The sequence below is a fragment of the Silurus meridionalis genome, chromosome 12 (assembly GCF_014805685.1).
Source record: "Silurus meridionalis isolate SWU-2019-XX chromosome 12, ASM1480568v1, whole genome shotgun sequence".
NCBI classification, from domain to species: Eukaryota; Metazoa; Chordata; class Actinopteri; order Siluriformes; family Siluridae; genus Silurus; species Silurus meridionalis.
In genome coordinates this window covers 21,404,254-21,422,271 of record NC_060895.1, presented here as the reverse complement: position 1 = coordinate 21,422,271, position 18,018 = coordinate 21,404,254, and the positions used below count along the sequence as shown (strand labels likewise).

At 36.9% G+C, this 18,018-nt stretch overlaps 1 protein-coding gene across 1 annotated transcript in view; it reads left to right on the top strand.

The window, feature by feature from the left end:
* nbeab (neurobeachin b) overlaps nucleotides 1-18,018 on the top strand; it is a 426,194-nt gene that overhangs the window by 357,270 nt on the left and 50,906 nt on the right. Inside the window, 1 exon segment of the mRNA XM_046863205.1 lies at nucleotides 16,202-16,339. Coding sequence (XP_046719161.1) covers nucleotides 16,202-16,339 — 138 coding nt within the window.

The window sequence follows — 18,018 nt, the reverse complement described above, 5'->3', positions numbered from 1 at the left end:
CCAGGACTGCCATGCCAAGCGGCTCGGTGTGAGCCTCCATAACTCGCCCAGCAGGAAACAGCTGCCAGTCACGGAGCTAAGAATGTCCCTGAGGAGCTACATGACGAGCAGCTTCGTGCCACTGAACAGTCCTGCCAATGAAGCGTACATTAATTCTCCTTTTACCACACCCAAAACATACACACCCACACACCGTAGCATCCTGTTCAAGAGAGTTTCTCAGAACCCAAGTCCGGTTGTTTTTGTGCTCCGGGCGAAGGCTTTGCTCATTTCTGCATGACAGCAGTGTTCTGGTGTGAGAAGACAGATTTATTGGAATGTAATGATTATTTCCTTTTTTGACAGACAGGGAGCTGATGGAAAAGAGAAAAACACCCAGCTTGCAGCTGTTAATTAGCGCATGCTAATGTTCGCCAATCAGACGCTCGCGTTCCAGTGCCACCTTTCCGGCACGTGTTATTCAACTTCTTTTGTGCGGCTTTGACAGAAAATTAGAATTAGACGACTTGTCTCTGTTTGAACTTTTCAAGAAGGCGTGAAGAGGAAAGTGAAGGAGAGACAGCGGACATAATTATCTTAGGTGTATAAGTCTGCTAGCAAGAAATTTTCATTGATAAAGGTGCATTTGATTGCAAACCTAATGCAACAAAATTCTGACTTTTTACATCACACTGTGTCAAACGTTTTCTCAGACCTTCCCATTTGCTTTACTTTTCATCCTAGCAATCAACAAAGAGTTTACTATTTTAATGTTTGTGCCTATTTCAATGTGTTTTATTCTTTCTTTATGCAATTTGACAGTCACACATCATATATTAGCCATTTCTATTCATTCACTAAATGAAAAAAAAACTTGCATTTTGTCCTTAACTTGAGCACCAGAGACTCCTTCCCAAAAAATGGAGAAAACATACAAAAAAACTTAAACAAAAGACCTTAATGTACAAAATATGACTTATGTTCTCTACATGGACATTTTATATTGACTAGCTTTAATGCATTAAAATGAACCCAGTGGTGGGCAATGCATTTCACAACAGCGCCTTCAGTGGTGTCCTACCTGACTCAATCTTCCTTTTAATACCTTAATTATGACATCACAATGGTGTCTATGTTTAACCAATTTAAAAACAAAATAACAAATCAGAAAACACATTAACAAATCAGAAAACGTATTAGCACATGAGAAAACAAAATTACAAATACAAAAACAAATTAACATATCAGAAAAGAAATTTAACACATCAGAAAACTGAATAACAAATCAGAAAACACATTAACAGATCCGAAAACAACAACAATTCAGACAAACTGGAAAAAGTAATTATAGTTTAAGTATAGTTTATGAATGACTAGTTAGCACTAATTGGACAAGACGCCTGTCATTCAAGATACACAGTAAGCGGGAGGAGAAAGTTAAATCCAGTGAGCGTGAAGTATCTTATTCTCAAACTATTCCAGTTTGTCTGAATTGTCATTGAATTTCCTGATTTCCTGATTTGTTTCCTGATTTGTTAATTTGTTTTTGGATTTTTTTTTTCTATTTTCTGAATTGTCCATTTGTTTTTGGATTTGTTAATTTGTTTCGCATTTCTTGGCCACTGTACGCCACGGATATAGAAACGATCAATATTATACAGAAATGTGAGTTGCAATCTGAATGGTTAAAAAGCAACAGCTTTAAGCAACATGGATTTGAAGCAATAGGATGCCTGAGGTGTTCAGAGTTCGGCGGTTCCTTGTGGTGTACAGCAGTTATCTTTTGACTTCGGGAACATGTGATGGCTAAAATCTGATTGGATAGAAACTCAAAACCAGTGTTGTGATAGTTACTAAAAAAATAGTAACTAGTTACAGTTACTCGTTACTTTATTCAAAAAGCAACTCAGTTACTTTGTTGATTACTTACACCAAAAAGTAATGTGTTACTGTTAAAAGTATCTTTTTAGTTACTTTTTTAAAGAACGTTATTTAATGTTCCCATTAATGCCCTTTTATGTGTTGTGGTCTACAAACACAAAACTGACTTAAACACAAAGTCATTTTTAAATACTATTTTAATAAAGTCAGAGAAGCACACACTGAATATATCACAAGGATTTCTGAAATAAATAACAAAACAAGCTGAATAATATATTCACAATCAAAAACTAAAGTGGCTTCTGCTGTTGTGTTGAGCTCTTAAAAATGTTCCTTTCACAGCTGAAGTATGAAAACTATCAACAATGTAGAACAGAACACCGGGTTAACTTCTAGCTTCTAGCTCCTCAGGCATGGAGTTTCTGGAGGAGCTTCGACAGATTGGAGTTGCTGTTTATCGCAGTAGATACGAGCTTCGAACCAGAAAGACACAGCTTACATTTGCCTTAAAAGTTTTTGTCTTTATACTCAACTAAAGAGAAATAATGAGCATATTTCCACTTTGAGAAACTCGCCTTGCTCTCGCCTCGACTCGCCATTACTGCCGCACAGACCTGAATAAACGGAGACACGCCCACAGTGCGTCTTCTTCGTGTTTACAATGGTTCATCCACCAATCCTACAATGCGTCTTCTTCGTGTTTACAATGGTCATCCACCAATCCTACAATGCGACGCTGCTGTAAGCAGGTTAGGCCGTAATCTTCACTTCAGCCGAAATTAATTCATTTAAAAAAGTAGCGGGTAACGCACCATACGGTAACGGTAACGAAGTTACTTTATTTTTAAAAGTAACGTGTTACAGTATTAGTTACTGTACAAGGTAACTAGTAACGCGTTACTGCCCAACACTGCTCAAAACAAAATTCCATCCAGGAGAAACGCTATAAAATGGGAATAATGTAATACATATTCATGTATAAGAAAGTGTTCCTGAAACACTTAAATTAGCACTTTCTAAGTTTGCTCTGTAGAATTCAAGAGTTATATTTATATTAAGTTTGTAATTTGGCGTAAATGTATGTAAATGTATGTGTATGTAAATGTAAATGTATATGTAAAAATAATAAATGTAAGTCAGTGATTCTGATTGAGTTTAGGCCAGCAGAGAAGGACTTGCTGGCCCTTATGGCTTGCCACCGTATGACTCTCTGACTTGTACGTACACTAAAGTCAGAGCTGCAGTTTATGGACATGAATCAGCACCTTCTGACCGATCAAAAATAAGAATATCTGCAGTGGAATTAACTGCAGGAGATTTTTCTTCCCTGACCACCTAGGGTGAATAATCAGCTAGCATAAACACACACATACACAAACCCATACTGCTCTTTTGCTGCATCTGATGTTTTAGAGAAGCATCTGCTTTGTTTTTGGCTTGCAAGATCTTGATTAGATCAGACTGTAGCTGTACATTGCTCTGGCTGACTGACGAGGCCAGAGAAAACAAGCGCTGCTTCCTCTGACAGACGCTGCCATTGCGCTGAGCCCTAATGTAATTTCCTCTGAAATATGAAATGCTGCCTGCTCGTCTCCAGGGAAAAGGCAGAGCACATATCTCTGGCTAAATGCACTCTTCTTGCGCTCTAATCTCCAAACCGCTCGGCTTAAATGTGGGGGCTCAGCAGCGGATGCTGATTGGGTTTGAAGATAGCAGTCGGTTTTTACAGTAATGAGGTACACGAGGTACATGATTAGTCACAACGTAAGGGAGTTTAGCCTGATTTTTGCTGAGTGGTGTCTCAGTGCATTTCATTAGCTGCCTGATACTTGATGTATCGTGAGTCTATGAGGGCCGAGTTTGCTAAAATAGGAGCCTAGCTAATAAGTCTAGCCTAGCACAATGGGGTTTCCAGGAAATGTGTGCAATTCTCAAGGCTTTCTTCATGTTGTGTAAACTTTCCAACGGCTGCAAAAATCACTCGGCACTATTCTTCAATCTGAATTTCATTTACACAAAATCACTACCAGCCCAAAGAATTCTCGGAAGTATTTTTGTTCAATATAAGTGAGTTCAAAAGACAGTGGTTTTAAAACAAAGCAAATAAAATAATAAAAAAATTTACTATTGCAAATCAACAAGTTTCTCGGAGGCATGATAATTTTTTTTTACAAATAAATCAGCCTGTCAACAATTGTTAGGTTTAACCTTGAATTTTTGTTTGTTTCATTTTATCTATAAATATTCTATGGACAAAAGTTTTGGACATTCCATTCTACATTTAATTCAAATTCAATTAACTATTAGGTATATTGCACTTTTAACAATGGGCATTGCCTCAAAGCAGCTTTACACTGATAATCCGGTAATAAAGAATGAATGAGATTGTCCCTATTTCATCTCCATTAGCTGTTATGATATCTCCACTCTTCTGGGAATTTGTTCCTCTAGATCTTTGTGAAGATTTTTGTGAGATTCATTCAGCCACAAGGGTGTTAGTAAAATCAGGTACTGATGTAGGTGTGGTACGGAGGCCTGGAGTGCAGACAACATTCACATTTAACCCAAAGGTGTTTAATATAATAATATGACTCTGGTCACTCTAGTCTCCTTTTGCATGAATTTACTCACATTCAGTAGCCTTAAGTTGGATACCATTTTTTTACTACAGTATTTTCTCATAGAATGATCAACACATAAATATGCATTTGTTAGAGTGTTAATACACACATTTCCATAATGTTATATGAATGGATACCCTGTTTTTGTTCTCATTTCCCTGGGAATGTGTATTAATCATATCCATTTAAAGTACTGACAATTCTGACTGCCAAGATAAGTACACGTAATACTTAACAGTATACACATAATTATTTAGTAATCCCTCGCCACATCGCGGTTCAGCTTTTGCGGTCTCACTGTATCGCGGGTTTTTACATGGAACTTTATCGGGGGTTTTGCGGTATATAGGTAGTATTGTTAAGAGTGGAAAAAAGCTGTAATGCTCTTCTTGGGTATGCAGTACACTCATTTCTTTGTCATCACCTTCACCATCATTAGTACTGCACACTTAATTTATCATCATCTTCGTTTTTTAAGTTGTATCTTCACTGGTGAGTACCTATATAGAATTTTTTTTATGTTAAAATTACATAGGTTTAAAAATATTGAAAGTGTTCAAGAGCAGAGGAAAGTTTTATAAGAGTGTCAGGGCAATTTATAAAGCCGTAAGATATACAGGTATTCTGTATATTGTTACTGTATGCATTTTAGGTTGCTACTTTTGGATTTTCACCTATCGTGGGGGGGCTTGGGGGTATTGGTGTCTGGAACATAACCCCTGCAATAGGCAATGGGGTTAACATAGTGCTGAATTCCCAAAGTACAATTTCTAAATTATGAAAATATGTCCACATTACCACAATACGTGAAATGCATATTTGTATAAATGTTTTTTTTATTTATTTACCATTACATTACATTTAATTTCATTTTTATTTCACATAAATCAGTTTACAATGATTGCTTTCTAAAAATGTACTTGTATGGATGCACAATACAAACAGAATAAACCCTACCTAAAATGCTAGCTTGGTTTTAATAGCACAACATATAATAATGATCAGATTAGCTAGTATGTCAACAAGCTAGTGGCTAGTTCTTTGTTGATCTAGCTTGATTACTCGGCTATGAACATTGCCAAAATCAGGACAACTTTCTTTGACAGTCTTTTCTCATATTTCTCTTTAATGTGAAAGTCACGTAGTGTGTCAAATAGATGCTTTGTTTATAAATCACACTACGACTGAAAAGATATTTTACTAAAAAACTGTTTGACCCGGGCTTGTTATTTCAAAGGGGGTCTCCGTTTCCCAGAGAGAAAAAAATCCTGATGTATCGTTAACATCTCAATAAAATTTGTGAGCTGGGATTTTTATTTATGTAAAAGATTTTATGAGACATCAGGTCAAGCACTTTTTTCCCCAAGATGAAGAATTTGAGGGATTAAGAAACACTCAGACATTCTTTACGAGCCTTTAAATCTTAAAGCCGCAGCATTGCAAATGGATTTTTAATTGTCTGATAATGAGCTAATCGAGATTTTATGATTACATTATGGCTAATGTATCGTTAGTATTCGAATAGGTTTGGCCTAATGAGGTCAGCAGGGACGAGAGACAAATGATAATAGGTTTGTTACTAAACAGCTTGAATATGAAGGGATTAAGTACAGCTCCGTTTGCTCCTGATATTTAATAAAGAACGTCTTTTAATGCTCTCAAGCTTTTTTTTAGGCCGAGTTGAGGTTGTTTAAAGAGGAGCTACAAGGTTAAAATGAGTAAATATTAAAGGATGCTGTAATATGTAAATGAGGCCAAAATAACTTGCATAACTCGTGTCATTTATTCAGCCTATCATTAATTCAAATTTAGATTGTACCATAATTTCAGTTCAGCATCAAAATAAATTTATAACTTAAATGTTTGTTTTTGCAGTCAAAATACTGTAACAAAAATGTATAGTAAATACAGTGCAGTAACTACTATTATACCACACAGTGCTGTTAAATTCTCAAATCTGATTGGCTAGAAACAGAACAGCATCTTCTAGAACAGCATCTTTGAAAATATTTCTGAAAACAGATTTGCCAATATATATATATATATATATATATATATATATATATATATATATATATATATATATATATATATATATATATATATATATAATTCTTTCCTGAACTGTTACCACAAAGTTGGAGGCACACAATTGTATCAGATGCCTTTGTGTATAGTAGCATATATTTCACTTGAACTAGGAGACCCAAACTGGTTCCAGTCTGAACTGGATGTAGCGCCATGATAGTATGGTTTACCCTATACCTTTGGGACCTTTGGGATGAATGTTAACCCTGACTGCACCTCAGGCCTCCTCACCTCACCTACATCAGTACCTGACTTTACTTAATACCCATGTGGTTGAAAGAATCTCACACAATTCTCCACAAGCACACTCCAAAAATTTTGTGGAACATCTTTCCAGAAGAGAGGAGGCAATTCTAATGGCAAATGTGGACTAAATGTTTAATGGGTTGTTCAAATAGCTCATACGAATCTTATGGTCAGGTGTCCACAAACTTTTGTCTGTATAGTGTATTTGCGGTATTAAAAGCAAGCTATCCTAATTAGCACATCTACAGAAGCCCTAAGGAGAAGCCGTTTTCCTTTCTTGTTTTTACACTCAATTTTCTTTGAGAATTTGACCCAACAGCATTTTTTCCTTGCGATTTTTTTGTGCAATTGACATGTGTTGATTTTTATGGTTCTGAAGACAGAAAAAGCTTCACCCAATCCCATAGAATCATGAATGAACAACCGTGATGTTACTACACTCAGGGACTCATGCGTCCTCTACATTATTGTGTAACAAACCAACAGAATCAAATTGATACTACACATATAACTACTAAATTTAATGAGATTTGAATGTACAATGATAAGTAAAATAATTTTACACAATTAAAATCATGCACCAAATATGCTTGTACTGCAAATCTTTCGATTAGGTTGGTGATTTATTATTATTATTATTAAAGAGGTCGCTGACTCAAGAAGATTTGTGAATCCCTGCTGTATAAGTACAGTGCTGTATGAATACATATTTAATTTAGTGATAAACTCTATCTTCAGAATGTTCAAGCAGCACCAGCATCTTTCACAAGGCACAAGATTTTCTCATGATCGAACTGCATAGTTATGTTGCGATCACAAGAAAACAAAAGAATGATTTTGGAGAAAAAAAAATGAAATATCATAATGCATGACTTATTAGGACTTCTGTACACACATAAGAGACAAAAACATCTGTATCCATTTGGTTTCCAAGCTGCGTTTTAATATTTTGCAATTGCACGCAATGTCGAACAGACCGATTAGCCTTGTTTCTTTTTAACATTAGCGCTGTCGTGATCGTCATCATGATTCATGTCTCGTATCAAAAACCCATTACCTTTCATTTCAAAATATTTAGTGATATAGAAAATCCAGAAGATTGGCCCTTAAAACTAACTTTTTGTACATAAAATTCAAACACTACCTGTATGAATACAATAGTATTACTATTTCATTGCAGCACATGGATGCACCGGAAACACATCCTGCTAAGGTAAGATAGGATACAATATGGGACAATACGATAAGATAAGGTAGAACTTTATTAATCACAGATGAGATTATTTTGACAGAGTACAAAAAACAAGAAGTACTTCAGAGTACAAGAAACTTCTTTTAGCTTCTCCCATTAGGTCGCCACAGCGGATCATCCGTCTCCATACCCCCCTGTCCTCTACATCTGCCTCTTTCACCCTAACTACCTGCATGTCTTCCCTCACCACATCCATGAACCTCCTCCTTGGTCTTCCTCTTTTTCTCCTTCCTGGTGGCTCCATCTTCAGCATTCTCCTACCGATATACCCCATGTCCCTACTCTGCACATGTCCAAACCATCTCAATCTCACCTCCCTCACCTTGTCTCCGAAATGTCTTACATGGGACGTCCCTCTAATAAACTCATTGCTTATCCTGTCCATCGTCGTCACTCCCAATAAAAATCTCAAAATCTTCAGCTCTGCTACCTCCAGCTCCACCTCTTTTACTCAATGCCACTGTCTCTAATCCATACAACGTCTCAGGTCTCACCACAGTCCTATAAACTTTCCCTTTCACTCTCACAGATACTCTTCTATCACAAATCACTCCTGCTATCACTCTTCTCCACCCACTCCACCCTGCACTCTTTTCCTCACTTCTCTAACACACTCTCCAATACTTTACACTGTTGACCCCAGGTACCTAAACTTCTCCACCTGCACCACTCCACTGTCCTCCCTCTCATTCACACACATGTACTCTGTCTTACTCCTACTGACTATATTGAGACTATAAATATATGAATGAAATATAATTAAAAAATAAATAAAATATAACTATAACTAAAAAAAAACAAAGGTGCTGGGGAACTAAGAACATATTGAACATATGATATTGCACATAATATGAAACTGCACATAGTATGATGGTATAATATTGTGCATTATTATACATATTATTTTATATTGCACATGAGTATACATAGATAACAGCAAGTACAAATAGTAGTACTAAATCATTAATTATGATCAGACTTTCAATAATTATTATTTTGAAGTTGTTGTGCCGGACCTCGAAAAACCTAGAAATTGTTCTGTACAATCAAATATGCGAATTGTGAATAGGAAATTACAAAACACTTGGCAGATCAATACTTGGTTGATGCTGTGCAGTAAAAGCACTAGCTCATTTTCTCTTTCACTGGGCAATTTTTTCTCCTCATGAAGCAGCTGGTGCAGTGGGTTTTCTTTCGATAGCTGAGCAACCATGCTTCTGGAAAAGTCTGCATTTCTTCTTTCAGGTGCATTCCCCAGAGAATTCCTATCTGCACAATTACATGCACCAAATCCCTCTGCTGTCTTAGTTAAGTGCATTGAGCATTTCATCGTAGCTTGAATGAAAAAGTGTGAAGAAATATAAAGGATTCTTGAAGTTTCTTCATATTTGTGGTCGCTGCATATATTTCATTATATGCTAGAAGAAAAACAAGCAGCATGTTCTTTGATTTATCACTGAGGAACGTATATGTATCACCAGCATTTGAATCACTACAGTATGTTCTTATAGATTCAAAATGCAGAGCTTCTGTTGTTTCAAGATCAGGAAAGATCTGTTTCCTGTTTGAAATTCAATTCCGTAGTTTTTATGCAATGCTGTTTTTGCTGACAAGTAAACGATCCACACTGCGGACCACACTGACTTTTTTTTTGTTGTTTTCCTTTAACACCTAATTCTTTTTCAGACATTATGCAACGCTATGTAGAAAGAAAGGACTTCACAAGGGATAAAAACAGTATTGTTATTTTATAGAATTTCTTTCTTTTTGCTATCAAAGCAAGTATCCAAATCAGACAGGAAGTGGCACAAAGTTATGATGTTGCCTGTAAAAAGGATTGTGGAGACATAACCATTAGATTCATATGTGCTTTTTGAACATCTCATTCCACATTTAGGCTCAATTTTCTGTTACAACAAGCTTTTCTGTGAAGATGCTCTAGATTTTGGAGTGGGCTTGTGGAAATTTGTGTGAGATTCATTTAGCTGCAATGAAGTTTGTAAAGCCAGGGATTGATGTAGTTAAGGTGGGGAGGCCTGGGGTGCAGTCAGTGTTCACATTTATCCCAAAATGTGTTCAATAGGTTTAGAGCGCTCTATAGCAGGCCACTCAGGAACTTCCATCCAACCCACAGAGCTACATGGAGTTTAATTTGGGCACATGATTATTGTAATGATGGAACAGGTTTGGGTCTCCTAGTTCAAGTGAAGAGAAAAAAGTCATCAAGTGCTAGCACAGAGGGTAAGGCTTTGGGTTACTGATCGGAAGGTTGGCGGTTCAATTCCCAGCAATGTCAAGTTGCAACTGTCTAGGCCTTAATTCTAGTCTGCTCTGGGGGCTGCTTCTATGGCTGACCTGCACTCTGACCCCAGATCCTAATATTCTGGGGTATGTGGAGAAAAAAATTCATCGTAATGTACATGTGACAAATCATATTAATTATTGTAAGTGGTTTTTATTATAATGAATTTTTTTAAAAACTACTGGTTAATTTGTAAACATTAACAGTGTTTGGTCCTGTATTATGTACACTGTATATACTTTATAGAACTATACTCTTACCTCTCATCTTTACAGCACAAAACTAAGGAGTTCATGTGCTTTATGTTGGATTTGTGGAAAATTGCGCAAATTAAATATTCTGGCCCAAACTGTTCCTTTCAAGACATCACTCCAATATACTGTACACCCACTTCACTTCCACTGAGCAACATGTTTAACCTCTTTGCGCTGCATACTTTCGACTTCTCCAACAGCTTAGCTGAACTTGGCATGCACTCTCTTTCATGCCAAACAATATTTTCTCAGTTAAGTGGATTTTACATTTCCAGTGATCTGGACTCATCTTATGCTTTCGACTGGTTCCACAATGCAACTTTTTACAGAGTGTGAGACTTCCTGTGGCTGCCTGCCCTATCAGGCTCAGTTCTAGCCATCACATGGCAGCTCATTATCAGCCCATTAATCTGAGCAGATCTCCATAAACTCCTCTATCGTCCAGGCCAGTTGTGCTAACTCTACGAAGGCTGGTCATTAAAAAGGAAGAAAAAGAGTGGGAGAAAGGACAGAAAGGAGAGGATGTGAAAGTGGGAGGAAGAGAAACATGTGGAAACGTGTTCCATATTCAGATATTCTGCTTTGGTTTTCTCCATAGTGTTACCATTTGGTGTCTCTGAATGTTCTTCCATCTAGCAGCTAGCATTCACATACTTTTTAATCACTCCACTAATAATGTCACTTGCTCCAAGAGCTTTCTTCCAGCATCCACTTATTGCCTTGCACTGGCTAAACGCTCCATGCTAATCCATGAACATAGCAGCTACACGCCGCTACTTCTGAGAGCCAAAGGACTATCGATCGTCTCTCACGACTTGCATCCTCACACTAGCTGACATTGAGTATATTAATATTGACTGCCCACGTTCAGCCTGGTGCTAGCATGGGGTGACTGAGAAGCCTTGGGAGCCAATTTGTCCTGCTCTAAAGGATTTTCTAATGGAGTATTCACCAGGGTTATACTGTATAACTCTGGAGGAAGTAAATTGAATAGCTGCATTGTGTCAGCTCCTGGTTAGGCATTGTTTCTAAATGATGCATTACTTTACTTTTGCAATGGAGATGGTTCTGGGGGGAAAAGTAAACTCTAAAACTTTTCACAGACCTTCCAAACGGTTTTACATGCACACACACACACACACACACACACACACACACACACACACACACACACACACACACACACACACACTATATATAGATATCATTTAGAAATGTTTCATTATATTTCCATTAATTACAGAATTTTCCTTTAGAAACTCTTAAATATCCAACAAACCCTTGAGTCTGTATAAACTTTTGAAAGCGGTACTTCTTAGTGGATCACACACTAGGGTTAAAGCAAACTGAAAAGTGGTAGCTCAGTGGTTACACTTTTAAATATTTTTTTATCAGAAGGTTGTAAGTTTGAATCCAAGCAATTACCAAGCTGCCAGTGAGGGGTGCTTGAGTGAGGCTCTAAACCTTAGTAGTAGCAGTAGTGATATTAGCAGAAGTATTATTATTATTATTATTAGTAGTAGTAGTAGTAGTAGTAGTAGTAGTAGTAGTAGTAGTTGTTGTAGTAATTATTGTAAGTACTACTAGTATTTTAAGTTGTTCTATATATTTATGCTTTTCCCGCTAGTCATCCCCATGACATCTAACTAGTAAATATTGTCTGTGCACAAATTCTGCTTATGCAAAATATTACTGGCGGTACTCTGTGACACCTGGGATCTATAAACATGAATTTCAATTGAAGCAAACTACTAACATCCAGCCAAATAGGATAAGGAGACATCTCTACTTACTTGCTTGTCAATCATGTTGATTGTTTATTTATGAACCTCTGCAACTTTTGCAGTTCACTTTTTTGCATGAAGGTAAGGATGTGTTTACTTAAACGTTGAGCTTGAAAATTAGCTCTTGCCAGCTAACATCAGCTGCAATCCCTGAATATATACTGTAAATACACTATAGAGATAAAAGTTTGTGGACACCTAACTATAAGATTACTATTTGCTTTTTGAAAATCCCAATCCACATTTATACCCCATTAGCTGTTATAATAACCTCCACTTTCCTTGGGAAGACATTCGTCTAGATCTTTGGAGTGTGCTTGTGGACATTTGTGTTAATCCAGACGCAAGGGTGTTAGTAATGACAGGTACTGATATAAGGAGATGATGCCTGGGGTGCAGTCAATCCCAAATTCAAATTCATCCCAAAGGTGATCTTCAGGCACCTCTCTTAAGATCACCTTTGGGATGAATTTAAATTTGGGATTGACTGCACCCCAGGCATCTTCTCCTTAAATCAGTACCTGTCATTACTAATTTGTGCACAGGGGCATTGTCATGTTGGAACAGGTTTGGGTCTGGTTCATGTGAAGGCCACATTTTTTGGAGCTGCATCTAAAGACATTTTATATACTGTAGTTATGCGTCTCCAAAAACCTTATGGGATGTCAATCAATTAAAATGTTTTATCGTAATTAATCACACGATTGTCCTGAGTTGCATCATGGTGGATTATGGTGCTGATTTGAGACTACTGCATGCTGCAGTAATCGTGCGTTAATAATATTAGATGCCGTTAAAGTGGACATTTTGACAACATATATATATATATATATATATATATATATATATATATATATATATATATATATATATATATATATATATATATATTATATGTTGGTACTTGGTATTGGTGCTTATTCTGGAACTGGTTTTATTGTCTGAGCAGTCTAATCCCAGTCATGTCCTTCTTGTTAACTTGCTAATTGGCTCAGCTGTTTCAAATATTCAAGTATTTTGCTGCAAATGTTTCTGAATTGCAGCAATGATCCAAATAACAGCGAATAAAGCATAACCTGGCTGTTTCGAATGTGATAAATATTAGACTAGCGTTTAATTGGGCTTGTCTGCCAAACCAAAATCAGGTCAAATTAAGCAAACTGATGTCCGAATTGTGGGAGCTGGATGAAGGAGAGAAACCTCGTGACATTTAAAGCTATCGGCTTTTCCTGCTTGGCTGCCAATTGAGTGAATATCAGACTGAAGGTTAAGAGAGCGCATTTTTTATGCTGAAATACAGAGAGGGATTATATTCAATGGTTGCATTAGTCGCTGTTTTTTTCCTTGATGCAAAATGTTTAGGTTGTGCACAGACAGGTTTATCACCATCTGCGTCTGTACCCAGCTGAATACATGCCAGGGTGGATGTTTACGCTGAACATTGTGCAGGACTGTGTAAAGGGGCTTAACTGCAGAGAAGGGCCAGTGCCGGTGTGTGTCAGTGTGTGTGTGTGTGTGTGTGTGTGTGTGTGTGTGTGTGTGTGTGTGTGTGTGTGTGTGTAAATCAGGTCAGATGAGGTAAAGACAGGCCTGATTACCTGCAACCTTCACTAGAAGCCTTCCAGGTTGCAACAAACACACTCCGATGTGTATGCACGAGTGTATATTGTTTCTGGCACTAACCGTGTTTAAATTTTTACGTCTGTGTCCAAGGTTTGCGTGGCGTACACAAACCGTATCCGCCGAAAGATATTTGTGGTTTCTGGACGGAGATTGTAATAGGGTGTGACAGACAGAGCACAGCTCTGAATCCAGAACAGCAGCTAATGGAGCTCTGCTAAGTCTCGCCCATCAAACATTCAGGGCTATATTGCTCATACACTATCGCATGCTAACACAGTAACGCACACACAGACTCACATAGGTTTCTCATGCACTCTAGCCGCCCTCGGCACACAGCATTATAGCAGATGAATCGTTCGCATCAGATGTTTTTTATGAGACGGTTCGTCATCTGCGCAATGCACTGAGAGTGTGCACGCTAAAAAGGCATGGTTTATCAGTGTATGAGCTCAGATATTCAAAAACAATTCCAGTGTTTGGGTTTTATGTCAAAAGTGAGATTTTAAAGGTCAAACGTGGAGCAGGAGGAATGTTTGCACAATGTTTGCATCCAGGGCACGTTTAAGGAGAACATTTTACCTGGAGAAAAAACAGAACTAGATCCTATGATAATAATAATAATAATAATAATAATAATAATAATAATAATAATAATAAAACTTTTTAATTTGTCATAAGTAAAACTGATATCTTCCTAATGTTTTATATTAATTGATCAGTTGTTCATTGAAAGGAAGTTGACTATAACCTTGTATTATATCACGTTTATAAGTATCTGTATTTGACCAGCTTTCATTATTCACGAACATATGCACTGTCCCTTAAATGCCATTCACTCTTCTGCTGCTACACTGTCAGTTACAGGTTGCACTTACACGTCTGCTGTAGTATCTGCTGTTTACACAAAACAGTCATATCACACCCTCGGTATGAAGTGGTAGCTCAATATTTAAGATGTTTTACTACTGCTCAAAGGGGATTGAGGTTCGTATTCCAGCACCTCCTTGCTGCGATTATTAGACCCTTGAGTAAGATTCTTAAACCTTTAGTTGCAAGTTGCTCTGGATATGAGCATCTGCCAAATTCCATTAAAGTGAATGTATCTGTACACACTATATCTATTTCTTATCTGCATACTGACATCTATATATTTATTTACTTATCTTTCATTTATCATATAAATTTTACTTTCTGCCGTAATATTTAAAATGTCCCCATGGAAATAATGAAGCAGTCTGTCTGTCTGTCTATTTGTCCGTCCGTCTGTCCGTCTGTTTGTCTGTCTGTCTGTCTCTCTATTCATCTGTCTGTGTGTCTGTCTGTCTGTCTGTCTGTCTATCTGTCTATTCATCCGTCCGTCCGTCTGTCTGTCTGTCTGTCTGTCTGTCTGTCTGTCTGTCTGTCTGTCTGTCTCTCTATTCATCTGTCTGTCTGTCTGTCTGTCTGTCTGTCTGTCTGTCTGTCTGTCTGTCTGTCTATTTATCTGTCTGTCTGTCTGTCTGTCTGTCTGTCTGTCTATTCGTCTGTCTATTTGTCTCTCTCTGTCTGTCTGTCTGTCTGTCTGTCTGTCTGTCTGTCTGTCTGTCTGTCTGTCTTCTTGCATCTTTGCTTTGTTTAAATCTATCTATATGCTTCTATCTATCTACATCTATCCCTGTCTCACCATTAACAGATGTACTATTGTTAATACTATTATACCTACTGATGGATTGAACTGGTTAACCCATTTGCACATTTTCTCAAATATAAACGTTTCAATACAAACTGCTTTACATTACAAAATACGCAAATTATGATTTTACATTGTTTCAGTCCTCTAAAAATGCCACAATGCTCTACACAGTTTAAAACCAAGTTATATGAGTTCTGCACATGGTTATGAAGGAAAGGTCATATCTGTGTTTCTGTGCAGGTTACTGATTATTATAATCTATCATATATGATTATTTCTTAATGGTGTATAAAAGATTTATAGCCAGGTTTAGCTAGTTCTAGCCAAGCGTGAACTATTTGTGTAATAAAGCAGTTAATATAAAATGTTAGCAATGATGAATATCGCAATGAAACATTTAATGTGGTGTGAATTTGCAACATAGGAACAAAAAAAAGGCATTGTGATTTATTTGTTTGTTTTGTTTATTTGTTTGTCTGTTTGTTGGTGTATTCTGCAGCCAATCGGAGCTCTGAACCCAAAGCGCGCTGTGTTTTATGCTGAGCGATTTGAAGCGTGGGATGACGACTCTCCACCCTGTCACTACTCCACCCACTACTCATCTGCAACCTCCACCCTGCACTGGCTCGTCCGAATAGTAAGTCCTGCTTTATATACTACTACTACTTCTAATAATAATACTACTAGTATTACTACTAATACTCCTGCCCTATTTGGCCAAAAATATGTAGACACCTGAACATCATACCCAATCCCACCCATATGAGTTAATCGGACATTCCATTCACTCAAATATTTTGGAATGTGCCTGTGAGGATTTGTGCCCTGATCAAGGCCTGATCACAATCACATTGCAAAATGACATCATTCCCATGTATAACATTGGCTAATATTGGCTACTATATAAAAACCACACAATTATAATCAACTACACTTCATATTTGGGTGAATTTATTAAACAGGGTACATGAGAATATCTTACATTGATGTGTGGGAAATTTTAGAATCATGTGTCCCCAAGTCAAATGATTATCAAATACAAATGTCAAATAAAAATAATTTAAATTAAATAATTTAGAATGCATTTATATTTATTTTACCTTAGCTTTAGCAAAATTCAAAACTACTCACATACACTTACCCACTGTTTGAAAGTTTTATTTTATTTATTTATTTATTTATTTATTTATTTATTTATTTATATTGTATTTATTTATTTATAATGTATTTATTATGTATGTATTTATTTATTTATTTGTTTATGTATTTATTTATGTATTTATTTATTTGTTCATTCATTCGATATAATAGTATGTAAGCTCAAGATAGCTTTAAATAAAAAAAATTAAAAAAAAACTGATAATTCAACTCAACAAGAAAATGCAGTCTATATAAATAAATCCTAATATTCATACCCTTCAGATAGAGATTGGTTGTAGGATTAGCATAATACTGTTTAAACCCAGTAAAATAGTGTGTAATCTGTTCAGTACCAAAACTGGAGTTCATTTTCACCCGTTTGATCTTGTCCGTGCCTGGGAATCTTATATAAAACAACTTTGATCTCAAGGAAAAGCCACTAATCCCAAACTTTTCTGCGAAGCATTCCAACATTGTTGCGTTCGTAAAACGATCACAAGATGGCATTTGTTTAAAGTGTCATCTGTTTCGCTTGTTACGTTTCGATACACAAGGCCAAAGACCGAGACCTTTGAACGAACGTGGCTTTGATAATCGATCGCGCCGCATGTCAGCTGCTCCACTCCAACAGAACGTAAGTCAAACTCAACATCTCATTCAGGCCGGTTTTGGGTTCCGCTCGAGAAGCCTGGGCTTTCACAGCCCACTAAACTAGCATATGTGTGAGCGCTAATGATTTACAGGCCACTGCGTGTTAGCTTTATGGTGGAAAGTCCTGAGAAACACGTGCCAATCATGGCTTCGTTCTCCTGTCCTTGGCTGACCTGAACGGGGGGGGGATGCATTTACCAGAATGAATGCTTCCTTTATTTTAGAATATTTAAATGTTTGATTTGCTTGTTGAAGTTTGTGTTATGTTGAAAAATAGCTGCATTTTGCTGTTAAATTGTGTAAAGTAAAATTTCAGGTTGAATCTAAAAGTTTCTGGGAGACAGCATAGGCGTAGAGTTTCATTTCTAGCATAGACACAAAATATTGTTAACTAGCAGCTATGCTAGGGGCATGAGGACATTAAGGGCATTACAGACATTCCAATAATTCTTTAACAATTTAGCATTTTTACCACAATTTGGTAACCTGCAAATTCTTACCTTCTAACTATCCTATTGTTTTTCC